The 22,980-nt window shown below is 44.5% G+C and overlaps 1 protein-coding gene across 5 annotated transcripts in view; it reads left to right on the top strand.

The window, feature by feature from the left end:
* The window catches only part of arhgef10 (Rho guanine nucleotide exchange factor (GEF) 10), a 198,651-nt gene that overhangs the window by 16,084 nt on the left and 159,587 nt on the right, over positions 1-22,980 (top strand). For 4 of the 5 annotated variants that reach the window (XM_060933319.1, XM_060933320.1, XM_060933321.1 and 1 more), the window contains exon 2: positions 21,420-21,517. In XM_060933319.1, the coding sequence (XP_060789302.1) occupies positions 21,475-21,517 (43 nt within the window). In that variant the 5' untranslated portion in view covers positions 21,420-21,474. Of the gene's footprint in view, positions 1-1,859; positions 1,916-21,419; positions 21,518-22,980 lie in introns of those variants that run through there. The other variant, XM_060933322.1, reaches the window with a different exon arrangement.

Raw genomic sequence — 22,980 nt, 5'->3', positions numbered from 1 at the left:
AGAGAGAGAGACGGGAGACCCGTTCGGCAGAGAGAGAGACGGGAGACCCGTTCGGCAGAGAGAGAGACGGGAGACCCGTTCGGCAGAGAGAGAGAGACGGGAGACCCGTTCGGCAGAGAGAGAGAGACGGGAGACCCGTTCGGCAGAGAGAGAGAGACGGGAGACCCGTTCGGCAGAGAGAGAGAGACGGGAGACCCGTTCGGCGGAGAGAGAGAGACGGGAGACCCGTTCGGCGGAGAGAGAGAGACGGGAGACCCGTTCGGCGGAGAGAGAGAGACGGGAGACCCGTTCGGCGGAGAGAGAGAGACGGGAGACCCGTTCGGCGGAGAGAGAGAGACGGGAGACCCGTTCGGCGGAGAGAGAGAGACGGGAGACCCGTTCGGCGGAGAGAGAGAGACGGGAGACCCGTTCGGCGGAGAGAGAGAGAGACGGGAGACCCGCTCGGCGGAGAGAGAGAGAGACGGGAGACCCGCTCGGCGGAGAGAGAGGGAGAGACGGGAGACCCGCTCGGCGGAGAGAGAGGGAGAGACGGGAGACCCGCTCGGCGGAGAGAGAGGGAGAGAGGGAGAGACCCGCTCGGCGGAGAGAGAGGGAGAGAGGGAGAGACCCGCTCGGCGGAGAGAGAGGGAGAGACCCGCTCGGCGGAGAGAGAGGGAGAGACCCGCTCGGCGGAGAGAGAGGGAGAGACCCGCTCGGCGGAGAGAGAGGGAGAGACCCGCTCGGCGGAGAGAGAGGGAGAGACCCGCTCGGCGGAGAGAGAGGGAGAGACCCGCTCGGCGGAGAGAGAGGGAGAGACCCGCTCGGCGGAGAGAGAGGGAGAGACCCGCTCGGAGGAGAGAGAGGGAGAGACCCGCTCGGCGGAGAGAGAGGGAGAGACCCGCTCGGCGGAGAGAGAGGGAGAGACCCGCTCGGCGGAGAGAGAGGGAGAGACGGGAGAGAGAGAGGTGGGAGACCCGCTCAGCAGAGAGAGGGAGATGCGAGACCCGCTCAGCAGAGAGACAGACAGCTGTAGAGAAACAAAGACAAAGAGACAGGAGAAAGAGCTTCAGTAGAGAGATCGGACTGTACAGAAAGACCTTGGCCATGAATCAAGACAGTGGAGAAAGCTTTAGCAGAGAGACAGGAGACGGGCATAAGCAGAGAGACGGGACAGGTTTAGCAGACAGATGGGCATAAGCAAAGAGACAGCTCACACACACACACACACACACACACATATATATATATATATTATGAGCACAGAAAGAGAGGGAGAGACAGGAGACGGCTTAAGCAAGGCAGACTTTTCATCAGAGAGAGATACAACTCAAACAGGGAGGCAGCTGTCTTACATCCCATAATTCTGTTCCTTGCAGTTCTGTGAAAGTTTAAAAACATGGCGGATGGTGTCGAAAACTCAAAGTAGTGTTTATTCACGTGTCGTTGAATTGCTCGGCGTTTTGAACCAAAACAAAACAAATTGTGGGCATTAGAGCTGATCCGTAAATAAGTGTTTCCTTCTCGCTGCTGTTCAGCTCCTGCCGTCTCCTTCAGACTTGTTATGACACGCCATGCAGCTCTGTCATCACCGAGTTTGCTTTTGCTCTGTGTGTGTGTGTGTGTGTGTGTGTGAGCGAGAGAGAGAGATTGTGGTTGTTCTCCTCCTCCCTGTCTCTGGGGATCTGTAAAGCAGGAGACAAAACAGCACGGTCTGAGGAACATCTGAAGTGGTGTGAAAGAAGTCGGCCATGTTTGATAGGTGCTCTGGGTGGTGTTAGTGTGAAAAACAGGAAGTGAAAATGATGGAACAGGAAATTTAATCCTGAGGATAATGAATATTATTTAAAGCTCTGCTCAAAGTTTGTGCGTGCGCAAGGGTGTGCAAGAGAGATGGAGAGAAATTTGAGGGACACGCCAAGGAATGCGGAGAGTATAGGTCACTACTTTAAACTACATGTAGAAACGACTGCTAACTCTGTGCTAGGGTTTGTTTTTGGTTTATCTTGTCTGTCTGTCTCTATAGATCTGTCTTTGTCTGTCAGGCTGTCTGTCTGTCTCGCTCTGTCCCTGTCTGGCCATCTGGCGCTGTCTGTCTGTCTGTCTGTCTAGCTCTGTCTGGCCGTCTGTCTAGCTTTGTCTCTGTCCAGCTCTGTCTCTGTTTGTCTGTCTAGCTTTGTCTCTGTCCAGCTCTGTCTGGCCGTCTAGCTTTGTCTGGCTGTCCAGCTCTGTCTCTGTCTAGCTTTGACTCTGTCTGGCTGTTCAGCTCTGTCTCTGTCTGGCCGTCTGTCTGGCTTTGTCTCTGTCCAGCTCCGTCCCTGTCTGGCTGTCCAGCTCTGTCTCTGTCTGGCTGTCTAGCTTTGTTTCTGTCCAGCTCTGTCTGTCTGTCTAGCTTTGATTCTGTCTGGCTGTCCAGCTCTGTTTCTGTCTGTCTAGCTCTGTCTGGCCATCTGTCTAGCTTTGTCTCTGTCCAGCTCTGTCTGGCTGTCCGTTTCTGTCTGGCCATCTGGCTGTCCAGCTCTGTGTCTGTCTGTCCGTCTGTCTAGCTCTGTCTGGCCATCTGTCTAGCTCTGTCTGGCCGTCTGTCTAGCTTTGTCTCTGTCCAGCTCTGTCTCTGTTTGTCTGTCTAGCTTTGTCTCTGTCCAGCTCTGTCTGGCCGTCTAGCTTTGTCTGGCTGTCCAGCTCTGTCTCTGTCTAGCTTTGACTCTATCTGGCTGTTCAGCTCTGTCTCTGTCTGGCTGTCTGTCTGGCTTTGTCTCTGTCCAGCTCCGTCCCTGTCTGGCTGTCCAGCTCTGTCCCTGTCTGGCTGTCCAGCTCTGTCTCTGTCTGGCTGTCTAGCTTTGTTTCTGTCCAGCTCTGTCTGTCTGTCTAGCTTTGATTCTGTCTGGCTGTCCAGCTCTGTTTCTGTCTGTCTAGCTCTGTCTGGCCATCTGTCTAGCTTTGTCTCTGTCCAGCTCTGTCTGGCTGTCCGTTTCTGTCTGGCCATCTGGCTGTCCAGCTCTGTGTCTGTCTGACCGTCTGTCTAGCTCTGTCTGGCCGTCTAGCTCTGTCTGTGTCTAGCTCTGTATGTATCTGTCTGTCTATCATGAGCTAGCAAGCCTGTGGTGTTTAATTTAACGTGTTGAAGAATCAGTTCCTATGATAATTTGGAAGCTGAGCTTAATAAGGAATAAAATGCTCATGTCATGCAGTTATAGGAAAATAAATAAACAATGGAGTGATGTAATGAAGTGGAATTCCTGTCGTCACTCTGAAGATGTCAGTGAAGATTCTCAGTCATCCAGGTCATAGTAAACTGTGGGTGGTAAAAAGAGCAACCGGACTTGCTTGAAGATTCTTGAAGACGTTTCGCCTCTCATCCGAAAGTCTTCTTCAGTTCTGTCTGACTAATAGGGAGTATCAGGTATTTATCCTCTCATGGATGTAAAGCAATCCTAAGGTGTCGTTGAGTCATCCTGTTGGTGTGGGTCACTGGGGGCTGGGTGTGAACGGCCTCGAGAGTCGTTGGGGTGATCAATGGATTGTTGGTTCTCTCTGTTCTCCTATGAGTCACTGAACACAGCTGGGTTTTGGTGTGCATTCAGTTGTCTGGGAAGTGTGCCAAGGACTGCATTGTAGGTGGCTGATAAATGATGCTGAGACCACCACCTCTGTTCAGTGATGGCCGTTCCAGGATGACAAAAATGGCTTCTTTAACTCCTCACTCATACCAGCGATCCTCTCTGGCTAAAATGTGTACGTTGCAATCCTGAAATGAGTGTCCTTTTGTTGTTAAGATGAAGGTAGACAGCAGAGTCCTGGCCTGAGGAACTGGCTCTCCTGTGTTGAGCCATGCGCCTGTGAAGCAGTTGTTTTGTTTCCCCAATATACGAGTCCGTGCATTCCTCACTGCACTGAATTCCATACACTACGTTGTCCTGTTTGTGTCTGGCTATTCTGTCCTTAGGGTGGACCAGTTTCTGCTTCAGAGTGTTACTGGGTCTGAAATGTACCGGAAGGTTGTGTTTGTAGAAGATCCTCCTGAGTTTCTCAGATAGACCAGAAATGTAGGGAATGATAATGTTCTTGCGTTTGTTCCTGTTATCCTCCTTGTCCGTTATGTTCCTTTTTCTGCTCTTGAAAAAAGCCCAGTTGGGATAACTGCAATTCTGAAGTGTTTTCTTGATGTGATTCTGCTCCTTCTCTTTTCCCTCTACCATTGTAGGGATGTTCTGAGCCCTGTGTTGCAAGGTCCTAATGACCCCCAATTTGTGTTCCAGTGGGTGGTGCGAGTCGAAGAGTAGGTACTGGTTTGTGTGTGTGGGTTTCCGGTAGACCTCGATGCTAAGGCTTCTGTCTTGTCTAATGTGTACATCCCAATCCAAGAAGGCTAGATTATTCCCACTGACGTCCTCCCGAGTGAAATTGATGTTGATATCCACTGCATTGATGTGCTTAGAGAAGGCTTCCACCTCATGGGTTTTTATTTCAACCCAGGTGTCAACCACATATCTGAACCAGTGGCTGGGAGCAACTCCTGAAAAAGTGGTCAAAGCTTTATGTTCCACTTCCTCCATGTATAGATTGGCCACAATAGGGGACACCGGTGAGCCCATGGCGCATCCATGCTTCTGTCTGTAGAAACTTTCATTACTGTCCTTCAAGACAGCACCTTACTGGGTAGAACGAACCTCACCATGGACCAGATTTGCACCCTGCTTGACCTCTGCCTGACTACCACTTATTTCCAGTTTAATGAAAAAGGAACATAACGGACAAGGAGGATAACAGGAACAAACGCAAGAACATTGTCATTCCCTACATTTCTGGTCTATCTGAGAAACTCAGGAGGATCTTCTACAAACACAACATTCCGGTACATTTCAGACCCAGTAACACCCTGAAGCAGAAACTGGTCCACCCTAAGGACAGAATAGCCAGACACAAACAGGACAACGTAGTGTATGCAATTCAGTGCAGTGAGGAATGCACGGACTCGTATATTGGGGAAACAAAACAACTGCTTCACAGGCGCATGGCTCAACACAGGAGAGCCAGTTCCTCAGGCCAGGACTCTGCTGTCTACCTTCATCTTAACAACAAAGGACACTCATTTCAGGATTGCAACGTACGCATTTTAGCCAGAGAGGATCGTTGGTATGAGCGAGGAGGTAAAGAAGCCATTTTTGTCAACCTGGAACGGCCATCACTGAACAGAGGTGGTGGTCTAAGACATCATTTATCAGCCACCTACAATGCAGTCCTTGGCACACTTCCCAGACAACTGAATGCACACCAAAACCCAGCAGTGTTCAGTGACTCACAGGAGGACAGAGAGAATCAACAATCCATTGATCACCCCAACGACTCTCGAGGCCGTTCACACCCAGCCCCCAGTGACCCACACCAACAGGATGACTCAACGACACCTTAGGATTGCTTTACATCCATGAGAGGATAAATACCTGATACTCCCTATTAGTCAGACAGAACTGAAGAAGCCTTTCGGATGAGAGGTGAAACGTCTTCAAGAATCTTCAAGCAAGTCCAGTTGCTCTTTTTACCACCCACAGATCACTCTGAAGTTGATTTATTTTTCTATAACAGCATGTCCTGATGTGTTTTATTCCTCTTACACCACAGCAAATTTGCCATTGATTTTAAATTATTTATTAAACAAAGACACAATGTATATTACAACCCCAATTCCAAAAAAGTTGGGACGTTGTGTAAGCTGTAAATAAAAACAGAATGTGATCATTTGCAAGTCATGGAAATCCTTTCTGAGATGCACTTTTTTTTATACCCAATCATGTTACTGACCTGTTGCCAGTTAACCAAATTAGGTTTTTTTTTTAGCATTACACAATTTTGTCAGTCTTTTGTTGCCCCGTCCCAACTTTTTTTTAAATATGTTGCTGACATCAAATTCAAAATGAGCATATATTTTTCAAGAAACAACATTTCTCAGTTTCAACATTTGATATATTGTCTTTATACTATTTTCAGTGAAATGCAGGTTTTCCATGTCTTTCAAATCTTCACGTTCTGTTATTATTTATGTTTTACACAGCGTCCCAACTTTTTTGGAATTGGGGTTGTATACTACAGTGCACAGTTTTAATGGAAGGAGTCTCCGGTCTCAGAGGTGAAGCTGTAGCTCCTTTTTTTCCGACATTTTTAGGACGGATGGATTTTACGCTTTTTGTAACAAGCTGTGTTTACTACAGACAGAGAAAGGGAAGGCGTGACCGTTTAGAGTTGCTGTAATGTAAGTGATGACAAGTACGGAAGCCACGAGAGGCCCTTCATATAATCTTTATTTTTTTTATTCACCTTGTTATCCTGAGATAACGACATAATTAATTCAGGATGTCGAGAAAACAACACAACTAATTCGAGATCTCGAGAAAACAAAATTATTCCGTGATCTCGAGAAAGCAAGACAATTATTCCGTGATCTCGAAAAAACAGCTGAGATTTCTAGCAGAGCTGCGCCCCCTGTGGGTCAGACAACGAAGACTTAAAAATTGGCGGACATGTAACAGAGCAGAAATGGTTTTGTACGATGCCTTGAGAGAGAGAGGGGGGCCAGACATTCTAATGACCAAAGTTGCGTCTATACAGAATGAGAAATAGCCCCAAAGTCAGCATATCACAAGTCTCTTGGCGCACCTGAATGAACCATTTCTCAGCTGTTTACTCGAGATCATGAAATAATTTTTTTGTTTTCTCGAGATCTCGGAATAACGGTTTTGTTTTCTCGAGATCCTGAATTAATCGTCGTTATCTCGGAATAACAAGGCGAATAAAAAAAAAAAAGGATTATATGAAGGGCCTCTCTCGGCTTCCGTAGACAAGAAGTTGTATCGTATTGTAGATTTTCTGTAACTGTAATGGAACTCTAAAAGAAGTCATCATTGGCGAATAAGATTTGTTAAGGGGCCGTTCACAATTGTCAACATTTTCATGAGTGTACAAAACGTACACTTTTTTTTTTTTTAAGATATTTTTTTGGGCTTTTTGCACCTTTATTGGATAGGACAGTGTAGAGACAGGAAATGAGCGGGAGAGACGGGGAGGGATCGGGAAATGACCTTGGGTCGGAATCGAACCCGGGTCCCCGGATGTATGGTATGGCGCCTTATCCACCTGAGCCACGACGCCCCCTAAAACGTACACTTTTTAACCACCCCCCTCCCCAAAGTGTACGAAATAAAATGTTGATTTTTCTGTATTAAAAAAAGATCTTGTTTATTCACAAAAAAATAGAAACCACAGGAACTTTCGCTAGTTCACCCGCCCGATCCACGGATTATCTGCGGACTCCGCGGCTGCAACCGCCATCCACGCATCTCTACTAGCTACGGCCTAGCTACACGCAGTAGCTTTCCACACTGACGTGGCCAGCCTTCCAAAATTACCCTCAGAAGCAAAGAAAAGTCAAACTAACCTTTTGAAATAGGTCCACAATAGTTTTCTTTGGCCGCACTTTGAGTTTTTCCAACCTTTCACGACCTTGTTGATACAGCGCACATCGGCCAGCATTCAGACCATCAGTTTTCAACCTTTTCCAAAGGTTTTGTCCAGCGCTGACTGCCTCAGACCGTTTTAAATTGTGGTTGACGAAATGGAACACATTGATGAAGTGGCAGTATTCATTGTTCGGGGACCGATGTATTGTGTCTGGCCTATTTTTCACATAAATCTCCAGCTCATTGAACCGCTCACACTGGGACGCCATTGTTCTGCAACGTCAGAACGTGTGTATCAGCCAGCGCCACCGTCGGACGCCCAGGGAACGTCTGTATTGTGCATTCATGCTGTGTACCAACACGGCAATTAGAGCCATTGGAGTGAGATAGGGCTGTATTGACGATCTTCTCTTGAGATAACCACGGATCAAGAGCCGTCAATACAAGGAGGTATTGAGGTATTTCACTCACGTGACCAAGTCATGTGATGCTGCCATTTTGAACGGCACGGCTCGAATCGGTTTGAATGCGAGGAAGGCGACAAACAAAAAACATAAAAGAAAAAGGAGCGAGATGCAGAAAACACCTTCACTATCCAGCGACGTAGGGCATTTACAGGGCGAGCAGAGGGAGAGGTATTTGCAAAAATTGAGGTTAGCAGGCTTAGAGAACGACGTTTACCTGCTTCCACCAGGATTGTTCACTGACGTACGGAAGTACACGAAGCCCTCGTCTTTACCTGACTTCGGCCCACATGATCTGTATACCTATGTCGTTAAAAACCCATCGCCATACACAGGTATTGATCTGAAAGCGTATATGAGTTTGGATGCCTACAAATATTTTGTGTCAGGCTGGGTAACATGCCTACGTCAGCGGGTCGTCCCTGGAGCCGGTGGTCGCCATCTGATTACAGCTAAGGTTTGTTCACATTTTCATTTACTTTCGGTCCTCAGGATAAACAAAATGTTATTAAATGTCATTGAAATAACTTCTTAGTCTGTTGAGACATGGCCCGTTATAAATTTGCTGTTACCAGGCAATGACCAAGAACTGTATTATTAGGGTCGGTGTCTGTGTTGTAGCAGTGCACTAGCAGCTAGCTGTTAGCACTAGCTAATGTCAACAACATCATAGCTAGTATGTTACTGTAGCAATGTTTACGTTCAGTCATTTGGATGACTGTTAAAACCTTTCAGTCTCAAGTTTTTCCTTTACTAGATTTACTGAGCTAGCGCGCTTGGGCAAGCTGGGAGCTAGCGCGCGCGCTAGCCTGCCGGCCAGCCGGGCAGCGCGCGCGCTAGCTCAGTAAACTAGTAATTCCAGTAAAGGAAAAACTTGAGACTGAAAGGTTTTAACAGTCATCCAAATGACTGAACGTAAACATTGCTACAGTAACATACCAGCTACTGTTGTTGACATTAGCTAGCTTGATGTTCAAAATGGCGGACACCGGGGCGTCACGTGACCCTGTGACGTCAGCTGAAATACCTCAATAGCCGTTGATACAAAGAGGGATCGACATTTTTATAACTATTTTAAAAGCGTACACGGCTGATTAACCCCCTCCCCCCCCAGCGTACGTTTTGTACACTCATGAAAATGTTGATAATTGTGAACGGCCCCTAAGCGATTGGTTAAAATCCTGGTCAGGAACTGATGAGGTTAAAATGAGGGTTGTTGGAGTGAGAGACACTGCTAAAAACATAGCGCTGTGCTAAGAATAACATCCTGAATCCTACACCATCATGCACAGGGGTGCGTGTGCACACGTTACATCAGTGTGTAATTATTTGAGCTGGTACTATAAGGGATATTTACGGTACATGCTATATTTATTCGCATTATCCTCACGCTCACTTTGTGCTGCACTTTAAATCTTGCATCGTTCTTATTTTTATTTCTTTTCTCAGCCACATTTCGGGCTTTGTGCCATCGGTCATGTCCCGAATCACTCTAGCGTTCAGTGTGGTTCAGATTCACCATAGTAGCGTGAAGAGGCTTCAAAGAGCTTGTAGACTAAACAAAAATCTCTCTCTCTCCCTCCCATTTCATTCTCTTATTCCTCCTTTCCTGTTGGTTTACTTCTCAGGTCGTTTGTTTGGGGGTTTTTGTTTACCCTTAACGGACTCGATGGTCTGCGAGCAAATATAACTGTTTAGGAATGTTCTACATCACAGGTGTAGATCAACTCGAGACCTACCACGTTTTCATCCTGCCCTTGCAAGCTTGCGTGAAAGAAAAGGAAATAATAAATTCTTTGGAGTATGTGGTGTATTTTCACACGAGAGCCATGTCACCCCTGAGAGTTGCATCGCAACCATCTGTTCATTCCACACTGCACGCGTTAAATCTGGATTTTCGGACTAAACTAGCACTCGTGTGTAGAAATCTTGCGACGAGACGCTCGCTCGCTCGCTCCTCTGCTCCCGTGTGTGGTATGAAGTTGTGGCAGTGAAGTGCGTGCTCAAGCGTAGCTGAGAATGAAAGTGAGGAGCTGCAGAGAGTAAGGAACGGTTACACCTGTGCATGGGGAAGAACGAAGGGAATTGGAGGACACGGGCTGTCTCAGGTGCAGCGGGTGGAAAAAATAAACTACGTCTACTACATGCAGTGGGTGGGAAAATACTGTATGAGCACCTGAATGGTATTAGCTAACGTTATTTCTACCCTAAAGGGAATATTTTCTTGAACGTAAACACCCCCCCCCCCCCCCCCCCAAAAAAAAGGGCAATTCATCTCATTTTCTGTCATGTAGAGAAGCCTATAGGGCATTGCATGTCCTTTTTCCTGCATGTTGGGGAGCTTATAGGGCACTATATCTCATTTTCTTGCATATAGGGTAGCCTACAGGGTACTGCATCTTGATTTTACTGCAAGCATAGGAGCCTATAGGGCACTGCATCTTGAATTTACAGTACTCCAAGTAGAGGAGCCTGTAGGGTGCTGCATCTTGTTTTTACTGCTTGTGTGAGGGGCTATAAGGCACTGCATTACATTTTTTTTTCTGTACATGCACACAGGGGAGCCTATAGGGCACTGCCTCTTGAATTTACTGTAAGTAGGGGGGCCTATAGGGCAATGCATTTTGATTTTACTGCAAGCATGGGAGCTTATAGAGCACTGCATCTCGAAGTTAATGTTAGTTGGAGAGCTCATAAGGCACTGCATCTCAATTTTTACTGCAAGTAGGTGAGCCTGTAGGGTGCTGCATCTCATTTTTCCTACATATGCATATAGGGGAGCCTATAGGGCATTGCAGCTTGATTTTATTGCAAGTGGGGGAGCTTGTAGGGCACTGCATCTCGATTTTACTGCAAGCAGGGGAGCCTGTAGGGTGCTGCATCTTGTTTTGCTTATATATGCATATAGGGGAGCTTATAGGGCATTGTATTTCGAATTTACTGTAAGTAGGGGAGCATATAGGGCACTGCATCTCGAAGTTACTGTAAGTTGGGAAGCTCATAAGGCACTGCATCTCAATTTTACTGCACTCAGGCAAGCCTATAGGGCACTGCATCTCATTTTTCCTACTTGTGCATATAAGGGTGCCTATAGAGCACTGCATCTTGATTTTATTGCAAGTAGGGGAGCTTGTAGGGCACTGCATCTCGAATTTACTGTAAGTAGAGGAGCCTATAGGGCACTGCATCTTGTTTTTCCTGCATATAGGGAGTCTATAGGGCACTGCATCTCGAATATACTGGAAGTAGGGAATCCTATAGGGCACTGCATCTCGAAGTTGCTGTAAGTCGGGAAGCTCATAAGGCACTGCATCTCATTTTTCCTACTTATGCATATAAGGGTGCCTACAAGGCACTGCATCTTGATTTTATTGCAAGCAGGAGAGCCTATAGGGCATTGCATCTCATTTTTCCTACTTGTGCATATCAGGGTGCCTATAGGGCACGGCATCGCAAGTTTACTGCAAACAGGAACACTTATAGGGCACTGTATCTTATTTTTTCTGCATATGAGGGAACCTATAGGGCACTGCATTTTGAATATACTGGAAGTAGGGGAGCCTGTAGGGCACTGCATCTTGTTTTTCCTGCATATGGGGAGCCTATAGGGCACTGCAACTCGAATATACTGCAAGCAGGGGAGCCTATAGAGCACTGCCTCTCATTTTTCATACATATGCATATAGAGATCTTGCAGTCACGTAACCGGAAAGTACACAACCGCCATCTTGTCGGTCAAAAACACCGCTGAATACTGCTGCACTCGTGTACAGAATGGATCAATTTCAACCGACGGACTACACGGCTCATTTTTCTAATGAACAGATAACTAGATATATGTCTAAAATAAACGATCTACAGATTAGTGACCCTTATGGCTTACTGGACGGAGTTTTCACGACCGGATTTTGAACTGCCAGCGGAATACCCGGACGTGTATAATTACCTCATTAAGTTTCCCTCGCTGTTCAGTGGTGAAGCACTGCGTGCTTATAAATCTCTGCACAGTTATCTTTACAGAAATTCAGGATTTGTCAGCGACTCAGATGTGGCATCTTGTAAACAAGAATCCTCATTGGATGGGTAAGTCACTGAAGTATTGAGTATAGCACTGACCAGCCGATTATAAAATAGAATAAGGTAATTCCAAATCGTCCGTCTTGTTTACATGGATCTGGCGTTGGAGAGGTAGAGGCTTGGCAGTGGAGATTTGAGTGGCTGTTTTCTGAGCTTAGTCAACAGGCAGGCTCTGCAGCCTCGCTTTTGCTTCTGCTCCCGGCGCCGCCTCCTTCGCTTTGCCTCCGATAACAATCCACGGAGACCCCGCTGGTCTCGCTATCTCGTCCGGAATGTTGTGCATGTGATGGAAATCGCTACAAACCGTCATTTTCTGCTGGAAACCAATGTCCAGTAAGTCCATACGGTTGTAGTGGATATTGAAGTCCGGTACAGACGAACAACACGCAAAAATACACACAAAAAACATAAAAACCGTGCACAGGTAGGGAGAGCTTGTAGCCGCAGCCGTTGTAGTAGAATTGTATATAGTAGGGTTTTCCAGAAGAAAAGGTAGAAGTAAAAACAGAAGTAGAACCAGAAGTAGAAGGCGGAATATGGCGTTTGACCGACAAGATGGCGTCTGTCACAATCTGGATCGGCTGTGACGTCACATGCAAGTGCTCCATAGGGGAGTCTATAGGGCACTGCATTTCAAGTTTACTGTAAGTAGGGGAGCCTATAAGGCACTGCATCTCAAATTTGCTGCAAGCAGGAAAGCCTATAAGGCACTGTATCTTGGAGGGGGGGGGGGATCATTTGCAAAGAGCAAGTTGCTCTCTCCTCACTTGCCTCTGGCATCCTGTTTCCCCTCACTGTATCACTAAATAATCTGGAATAACTGGCATTGAGTCGATACTGTGTTACAGTAAAGGTCAGTTTATACTTCTGTGTAGAATCTCTGCTGTAGCCTGGCACGTACCACCTCAGAAATATAATTACACATCGTGGTGACACAGACCAAAACAGCTGTGATTGGTCCGCTTGGTAGCAGGACAAGTGCGTTCGGCTCTGATAAAGACTCATTAGACGGGAGAAAGTGCCCGCATATTACTTTTGCTTTATTTTTTTATGTTTTCTATAAAAAAGTAACTGTTGTTCAACATTTATTAGATCCAACTCCAGCATAACGTGCTCAGTTTCAGCTGGCATTGTTTGAAGTACATGAAGCAACTCAACACAGTGGTATAGAAACCCCCCCACCAACTAGCATTGTACAGAGCGATGCAGGCACGCCAGCGCACAAGTGTAAATGCTTACAGTGGCGTAGGCTCACTCAAAGTGCAGTTGTATAAGAGGAATAAATTACACACAGACAAATTATTCTGTGTGTAATTAATTTATTTATTACAGTCTTGGCTTGTGGTTTTGTGTGTGTGTGTGGGGGGGATTTTTACATGTATTAGAAGTGTATTGACTCGTGTGAGGACTGCGGGGATGAGTGTGACCCTGTCTCTGCTCCTATTGATCCTATGGCCTTGTGTTGTGGAGTCAGTCCAACAAGGAGGCTTCTGTTCTGGAGAATGACATCACAGTTTCTCTCACCTAATACTGTGCGAGTGTGTGAATGCCTTTCTGTCTGTCTGAATGTCTCGAAAGGGGTGAGGGCCGAATTAGTGGAGAGCATTATTCCTGACCCCCCCCCCCCCCCCCCCCCCCCCACACACACACACACACACACACACACACACTTTTTCCCTCTCTGATATACAGTACGGCCCAAAAGTCTGAGTCCTTTACCGAACAATACACCTCATTTATCACTCTTTTAGTAAACAAGTGTGTAAATGTTTTCCGTGGTTCAAACTGAACTAAGAAATCTCACTACATTTTATAAAAGTGTCACTGATTTTCTTTGTACTCGCGTGTGTATGTATATAAACGCCAATCAGTTCTCCTTACGAAGTGCTTTCACAGTACATTTACATTTAGCCACACCCGTGAAAACGTAGAGCTGAAAATGACAAAATGGTGACTAAAGGGTGAAAGATTGCGTCCTTGGTGTAAATATTCCAGCAATGCAGCTCAGCCACTGCAGTGCATCAGCTATCATAGCCACACAGGATGCCAATACTTTTGTCCTAATAGAATGGCTAGTTGAGAAATGTTCATTAAATTGACGTGTAATTGAAATAAACAAGTGATTTAAAGCTGACGGTGTTCTCCGTTTATAAAACCACAGTAAATCAGCAGCAGTTATGATACGATTCGAAGTGGATCAGTCAAGGGAGGATATGACGGGATCTCTGGATGTTCTCATGTCTCCATTTTGCCGTATAGAAAAAAGAAAAGGAGAGTCGTGGAGAGTGGAACATCCCTGGACAAGGACCTCTTACTTATTTTTACTGAAAAACATGAACTTTTATTTCGGCCGTTTCTGTTTGCAGGAGATCAATGAGATCAGTCAAGGTGATATCACTGACCCTCTCCGTTACCCATAACCCTCTGCTCTGTTGATCGGTGCCCAGCTTTCCCACAGGGAGAAAAAGCTCGGCCCATTTACATGCAAGAGTTTAAAGCTTAGCTACATCTGAAGTTCATTAATTAAAATATGCATTTGTTTAAATTGAATGATTTACATGATATAAACTACAGTAATACATAATTTGTTTTTCCCTCCAATTTTTTTTTTTTTGGGGGGAGGGGGGAGCTTTTATTAATTTATAAAAGTTTAATACTCTGTGTGTGTCGTCTGTGTGTGTGTCTCTCTCATGTATATAAAACGATGTGTATACGGATCGAGTTTCATAAATTAAAAATGACGATGTGCAAATTTTAAAAAATATGTAATGTATTGTGCGATGATATAAATGTATGATGATTTGAATCGCTGAATTAAAAAATGAATTATTATTATTATTATTATTATTATTATTATTATTATTATTATGCTGTATAATCTCTTGGTTTTTCCTAGCTGTAATTGTGTTGTTTAGACGGCATGCTAAAGAGCACAGGAATACACGTGACTTCACCATATGTGGAAGTAACACAGCTCTAATGCTGCGGAAACACAAACGGATGTAAAATGTGAAAGCTGTTGTGTGATTGTGTACAAATAGACTTAACAAGAAATGGGGGTAGTCATAGCTGTAAAACTATAAAATCTTTGTACTATAAAACTCTTCATTCTTATTCACTATAATTTTATGTGGATGATGTATTTATGCTTATGGTTAGAGAAGCAGCCTTGGGCCCAAACGGTCACTGGTTTGATTCCTGGGACCGGCGGGAAAAATGTGAGGGTAGTTGAGTGAATGAACAGCTGAGCTCACGCTAGCCGCTTGTACATCCGCAAATTGCGAAGTTTTATTCCAATTTACGAAAAGAAAATCATGTTTTCGCATTTTATGCGAAAGTCATTTCAAGTTTAAGCAAAATCCATCAAACAATTGCGATTTCTCAAGATAAACAGTACCTTTCGTGTCTATCTTCGATGTTTTGATTTATAACCAACGCCCCCGAGTTTCGAAGCGTCTTATTGGTTGACCGCAAATTACGTCTTCCAATAGCATTGGACCTTACATATGAAATGATCAATTTCCGAGTTGCGCTGATAATGTCGGCAATTCTCGCTCATTAGTGAACAAGATTATAGCGAGGTTTGTTTAAAATAAATTATCTGACTTTACGTATGACAAAAACTTATCTAAAAAGTGAGATAACATATTAGAATATTCTGTTAGCTTTCTCAGTTAGGGATAAAAACATGATATAACCATTCTAAAGACGTATTTTCTACATATCAACCCTGACAGAACTTTGGAAGAACTCACAGATGAACCAGGATATATCGACCAAGTGCACCTTGTTTTCAGAGCGTTTTGCCGCACATGGTTCAAAGTTTTGACTGCAAGTGTTTCATTTGAGAAATTAATGGTGAATATCATTATATTTGGGTTATGAGATTAATTTATAAGAAACAACCATTGATTTTAACTCCCTGAGCTCCCTTCATCCTACCCATAAAGACACCCCCCTCCCCCTAAACACACACACACACACACACACACACACACACACACACACACACACACACACATACAATCCCAACCACACACATACACACAATCCCAACCCCACACATACACACATCTCAATAATGAAAACACACACACACACACACAAACACACACGGATCCCAATTATACACACACACACATACATACACGCAATCCCAACCCCACACATACACGCATCTCAATAATGAAAACACACACACACACACACACACACACACGGATCCCAATTATACACACACACACACACACACACACACACACACACACATACATACACACAATCCCAACCCCACACATACACGCATCTCAATAATGAAAACACACACACACACACACACACGGATCCCAATTATACACACACACACACACACACACACACACACACACACACACACACACGGATCCCAATTATACACACACACACACACACACGGATCCCAATTATACACACACACATACATACACACAATCCCAACCCCACACATACACGCATCTCAATAATGAAAACACACACACACACGGATCCCAATTATACACACACACACACACACACACACACACACACACACACACACACATACATACACACAATCCCAACCCCACACATACACACATCTCAATAATGAAAACACACACACACGGATCCCAATTATACACACACACACATACATACACACAATCCCAACCCCACACATACACACATCTCAATAATGAAAACACACACACACACACACGGATCCCAATTATACACACACACACACACACACACACACATACACACAATCCCAACCCCACACATACACACATCTCAATAATGAAAACACACACACACACACACGGATCCCAATTATACACACACACACATACATACACACAATCCCAACCCCACACATACACGCATCTCAATAATGAAAACACACACACACACACACACACGGATCCCAATTATACACACACACACACACACACATACATACACACAATCCCAACCCCACACATACACACATCTCAATAATGAAAACACACACACACACACACACACACGGATCCCAATTATACACACACACATACATACACACAATCCCAACCCCACACATACACGCATCTCAATAATGAAAACACACACACACACACGGATCCCAATTATACACACACACACACACACATACATACACACAATCCCAACCCCACACATACACGCATCTCAATAATGAAAACACACACACACGGATCCCAATTATACACACACACACACACACACACACACACACACACATACATACACACAATCCCAACCCCACACATACACGCATCTCAATAATGAAAACACACACACACGGATCCCAATTATACACACACACACATACATACACACAATCCCAACCCCACACATACACGCATCTCAATAATGAAAACACACACACACACACGGATCCCAATTATACACACACACACACACACACACACACACATACATACACACAATCCCAACCCCACACATACACGCATCTCAATAATGAAAACACACACACACGGATCCCAATTATACACACACACACATACATACACACAATCCCAACCCCACACATACACGCATCTCAATAATGAAAACACACACACACACACACACGGATCCCAATTATACACACACACACGTACATACACACAATCCCAACCCCACACATACACGCATCTCAATAATGAGAAAACACACACACACACACACACACACACACGGATCCCAATTATAAACACACACACACACACACACACACACACACACACACACATACATACACACAATCCCAACCCCACACATACACACACACATCTCAATAATGAAAACACACACACACACACACACACACACACACACGGATCCCAATTATACACACACACATACATACACACAATCCCAACCCCACACATACACGCATCTCAATAATGAAAACACACACACACACACACACACACACACACACACGGATCCCAATTATACACACATACATACACACAATCCCAACCCCACACATACACGCATTTCAATAATGAAAACACACACACACACACACACACACACACACACACACACATACATACACACAATCCCAACCCCACACATACACGCATCTCAATAATGAAAACACACACACACACACACGGATCCCAATTATACACACACACACACACACACACACACACATACACACAATCCCAACCCCACACATACACGCATCTCAATAATGAAAACACACACACACACACACACACAATCCAAACCACACACATCTCAATAATGAAAACACACACACGGACGGATCCCAATTATATACACACACACACACACACACACACACGCAATCCAAACCCCACACACACACACACACACCTCAATAATGAAAAAACACACACGGATCCCAATTATATACACACACACACACACACACACACACACAATCCAAACCACACACATCTCAATAATGAAAACACACACACACAATCCAAACCACACACATCTCAATAATGAAAACACACACACACAATCCAAACCACACACATCTCAATAATGAAAACACACACACACAATCCAAACCACACACATCTCAATAATGAAAACACACACACGGACGGATCCCAATTATATACACACACACACATACATACACGCAATCCAAACCCCACACACACACACATCTCAATAATGAAAACACACACACGGATCCCAATTATACACACACACACACACACACACACACACACACACACACACACAATCCAAACCACACACATCTCAATAATGAAAACACACACACACGGACGGATCCCAATTATATACACACACACACACACATACATACACGCAATCCAAACCCCACACACACACACACACACACATCTCAATAATGAAAACACACACACACACACACACACACACACAATCCAAACCACACACATCTCAATAATGAAAACACACACACACAATCCAAACCACACACACACACACACATCTCAATAATGAAAACACACACACGAATCCCAATTATACACACACACACACACACACACACACAATCCCAACCACACACATCTCAATAATGAAAACACACACACACACGAGGCAATACCAGTGGGTGAGATGTTAAAATAGAATTTTGAAAAAAATAAAATTAATACATTAGCAAGGCCGCCACTGATATTGGTCAAGTCAGACACTGATGTTGGCCAGGCCAGCTTGGCCAGTTCAAATTTATACATGACCCAGTTTTGTCTTCAGTTTTGTCACTGTTCAGTTTCAGGAAGTTGGAGGTGAACCAGGATTTAATAATCCAAACTACGATAACAATTCATTTTTCAATATTATGTCAGTGCAAGAAACATTTAGAAGTATAACATATCTTGCTAAAAAAAATTACTTTGCTAAAAAGAAAATTATTCTTTTAGCATTTCTTGCTAAGCGAAATTGCAAATTGCTAAAGAAAAATTTGAGTCTTTGAGCACTTTTCGCTAAAACAATTTGGGTCCTAGAGTGAGCACAGAACGGCACTTTCTCCTCCCTCTGTATCGTGGCTGAAGTGCCCTTGAGCAAAGCACCGAACCCCCAACTGCTCCTGGGCGCTGTAGCATCGCTGCCCACTGCTCGGTGTGTGTGTGTGTGTGTGTGTGCGCGCGCGCTTACTGCTCGCTTGTATGTTCACTGCTTCAGATGGGTTAAATGCAGAGGAGGAATTTCACTGTGCTTGAGTGTACATGTGGCAAAATAAATGCAGCTTGATTTTAAAATCAGAGCTCTCTCTCTTTACAGACTGCTGAAAGATAAAGAAAAGAGAAGCAAATAGAGGAAGTACAACTGTTTATAAAAGTTTAAGAAAAGGTCTATTTATTAACGTTTTCATTTTTAATAAAAGGAATGTTTTAGCTAATAGTCTATTCTATTTTACTCCAATCTTTACAAAACGTAAATAATCATGGTCGGTTAATAAGGAAATTAAACAAGGTTTTTTTTTTTAAATTTAACAAAAGGAATATTTAAGTTGATAAAGAAAATCAGTGTTTCGTTTTTGCATCATTGTAGGAAAATTGAATCGTGAATCTGGTGAATCGTTACATGCCGACTAAAAATATAAAGCAAAGACTCAGTGAGGATAAACGGTAAAAACTGATACTAGAACAAAAAAAAAAAAATCCATAATTAGTAACACAAGGTGTTTTTTTTTTTTTTTTTAAAAAACTCACTCATTAAAAGTTTAGCGCAATCACATTTTTTTTTAAACTGGATTAAGCTGTTCCAGAGTTTAGGGCTGATGATCTTAAAAAAAAAAAAGTTAAAACATGATAAAACTTTTCATTCTTATTTCCTATAATTTTGTCCTGATGATGTATTTATGCTTGTTAAAGGAACAGTCCACCGTCCTTCCATAATGAAATATGTTCTTCTCTGAATTGAGACGAGCTGCTCCGTACCTCTCCGAGCTTTGTGCGTTCTCCCAGTCAGTCAGACGCGCTGTCACTCCTGTTAGCAATGTAGCTAGGCTCAGCATGGCCAGTGGTATTTTTTGGGGCTGTAGTTAGATGCGACCAAACTCTTCCGCGTTTTTCCTGTTTACATAGGTTTATATGACCAGTGACATGAAACAAGTTCAGTTACACAGATTGAAACGTGGCGATTTTCTATGCTATGGAAAGTCCGCACTATAATGGCAGGCGTACTAACACCTTCTGCGCGCTTCGGCAGCGCATTGATACCTTCACTCCTGTTTTCCCCCTCTCCCCCCTCTCCCCCGCCCCTCTGACTAGACTGTGTTCCAAGGAGTGCAGGCTATTTGTCTTGGTGGTCACGTTGGTTGTATTGACGGAAGTTAGGGGGGGCGGGGGAGAGAAAAAAAACAGGAGTGAAGGTATCAATGCGCTGCTGAAGCGCGCAGAAGGTGTTAGTACGGGGCCAACTTTTGTTAAACGGTGGTGACGGTTACGAGTGGTGATGAATTTTTTTCACCGCTCCAGGAACGCTCCAGCAAAGTTCGGGCGGTGTGACCAGGCTAGAAGGTTGCACTATTCCGATTCCCAGCATCAGATTCGATCTGATACCAGCAATAAAACGATGGATTAGATATTGGAGGGGAACCCCACCACCACCACACACACACACACGCGCACACACACACACACACACACACACAAATCCGTGATTAGGTTAGGAAAAGAAGTGCATTTTTGGAAGTGGAAATGTTTGTCTAAAGGGATTTGACGTACAGTATTTAATTATGTTTATAATTTATTATATTTACAGCGTAAGTGTGTTTCGTGTGAAAGAGCTGAAACGTGAAGTGCTTCAGTTAAAAATGGAGGTCACCATCCGTTCAGCGGATACTCAAGGATTCAGGATCGAATCCTGCTTTGTGTGTGTGTGTGTGTTCACCTGTATCTTATTTCCGTTCCCTGTCTTCCAGGTGTGTGTGTGAGACGCCTGTGGATCCAGCCGAGTGTGTGAAGAAATACTCCAGCATGGAGCAGGACGACTTCCCCCCTCCTCCTCCTCCTCCTGACGGTGAGAACCACAGCCGAGACAAATTCATTCAAATTTATAAAAAGTGGAGTTGGATTTTACCTTACAGCACGGAGCTCTGGATTCTGATTGGTCAGAAGGCTTTATTTAGTTTATGTTAAAGTGCTTGTTCGAGGACGTTATGGTTTCTATAGTAACCATCCGTTCGCAGGGACTTGTACAGTGAGCGCTCCACATCCGGCAAAGTATTGTGTAAGGAGTCTCCAGTGTCGGTGCTTTCGAACGGTCTTGTACTGCATTGACACTCGCACTGAACACCGTTTATTATGCGCTGTAACGGTGGGACTGGGAGCAAAACGGTAAAGTCGAAACGTTAATCAGTCCTTGGTGACGTAGTAACTTTAACGCTAACCTTCTGCCACGGCCTCGTTGGGAATCAGAACCAGTGGATTAACGTAACGTTGCCGGTGGTGATGATGTGATTCCCCACAGGGCCCGGTTGTGTTGTATCCCTCCTGAGAGACCTGCGGAGTGAGACAGATTGGAGGGGGAGGGGGGAGAGATGGGGCAAGAGATTGTAAACAGCGTTTAAGGGGTTTAACAGGTTTCCATCTTTGGTAATGAGAGTGCAGGAGAGAGATAAAACACACACACACACACACACACACGGTGTTAAGTTAGAGGTCTGACTCTGAATATTCATTAAGGGAAATTTCCAGCACTGATGTGCATCTCACACTTTACTCATTCTCTCCTACACGGTTTAGGATGTGACCTCTGACCTTTAACTTCTGATGCATTCGTTTCCAGTGTTTCTATTTAATTTACTGACTGTTGCCATGGTTTCACTGGAACCACCAGGCTGGTGTGATGCAGTTTATTTTGTGTGTGTGTGTGTGTGTGTGTGTGTGTGTGTGTGTGTGTGTGTGTGTGATTGAGAGAATGACTGAAAGAAAGAAAGATGATTATTTTTTCCTTTCTTTTGTTTTTTGCAGCACGGACTGTAAAAAGGAAACTTTCTCACTGAACAAACCGACACACTGAACACTGACAGTACACACACACTTGCGCTCTCCATCCCTCCCTCTTTCTTTCTTTCTTTCTTTCTTTCTTTCTTTCTTTCTTTCTTTCTTTCTTTCTTTCTTTCTTTTGTCTCTTTCTCTTCTCGTGTCTTACTCTGTCTTTCTCTGTCTGTCCCTCCCTTCTGTCTCTGTCTCTCTCTTTTCTTGTGTCTGTCTTTCTCTGTCTGTCCCCCCTTGCTCTCTGTCTGTCTGTCTGCCCGCCCCCTCTCTCTCCATGTCTGTCTGTCTGTCTTTCTCTTCTCATGTCTCTCTCTCTCTCTCTCTCTGTCTGTCTGTCTGTCCCCCTCTCTCTTTTTTCTCATCTCTCTTGCTCCCTCTGTCTGTCCCCCTTTCTCTCTCTCTCTCTCTCTCTCTGTCCATGTCTGTCTGTCGTGTGTGTGTGTGTGTCTGTCTTTCTTTCTCTGTCCCCCCCTTTTTTTCTCG

The sequence above is a fragment of the Neoarius graeffei genome, chromosome 11 (genome assembly GCF_027579695.1).
Source record: "Neoarius graeffei isolate fNeoGra1 chromosome 11, fNeoGra1.pri, whole genome shotgun sequence".
In the NCBI taxonomy this organism is placed as follows: Eukaryota; Metazoa; Chordata; class Actinopteri; order Siluriformes; family Ariidae; genus Neoarius; species Neoarius graeffei.
This window is presented reverse-complemented; position numbering and strand designations above follow the sequence as displayed.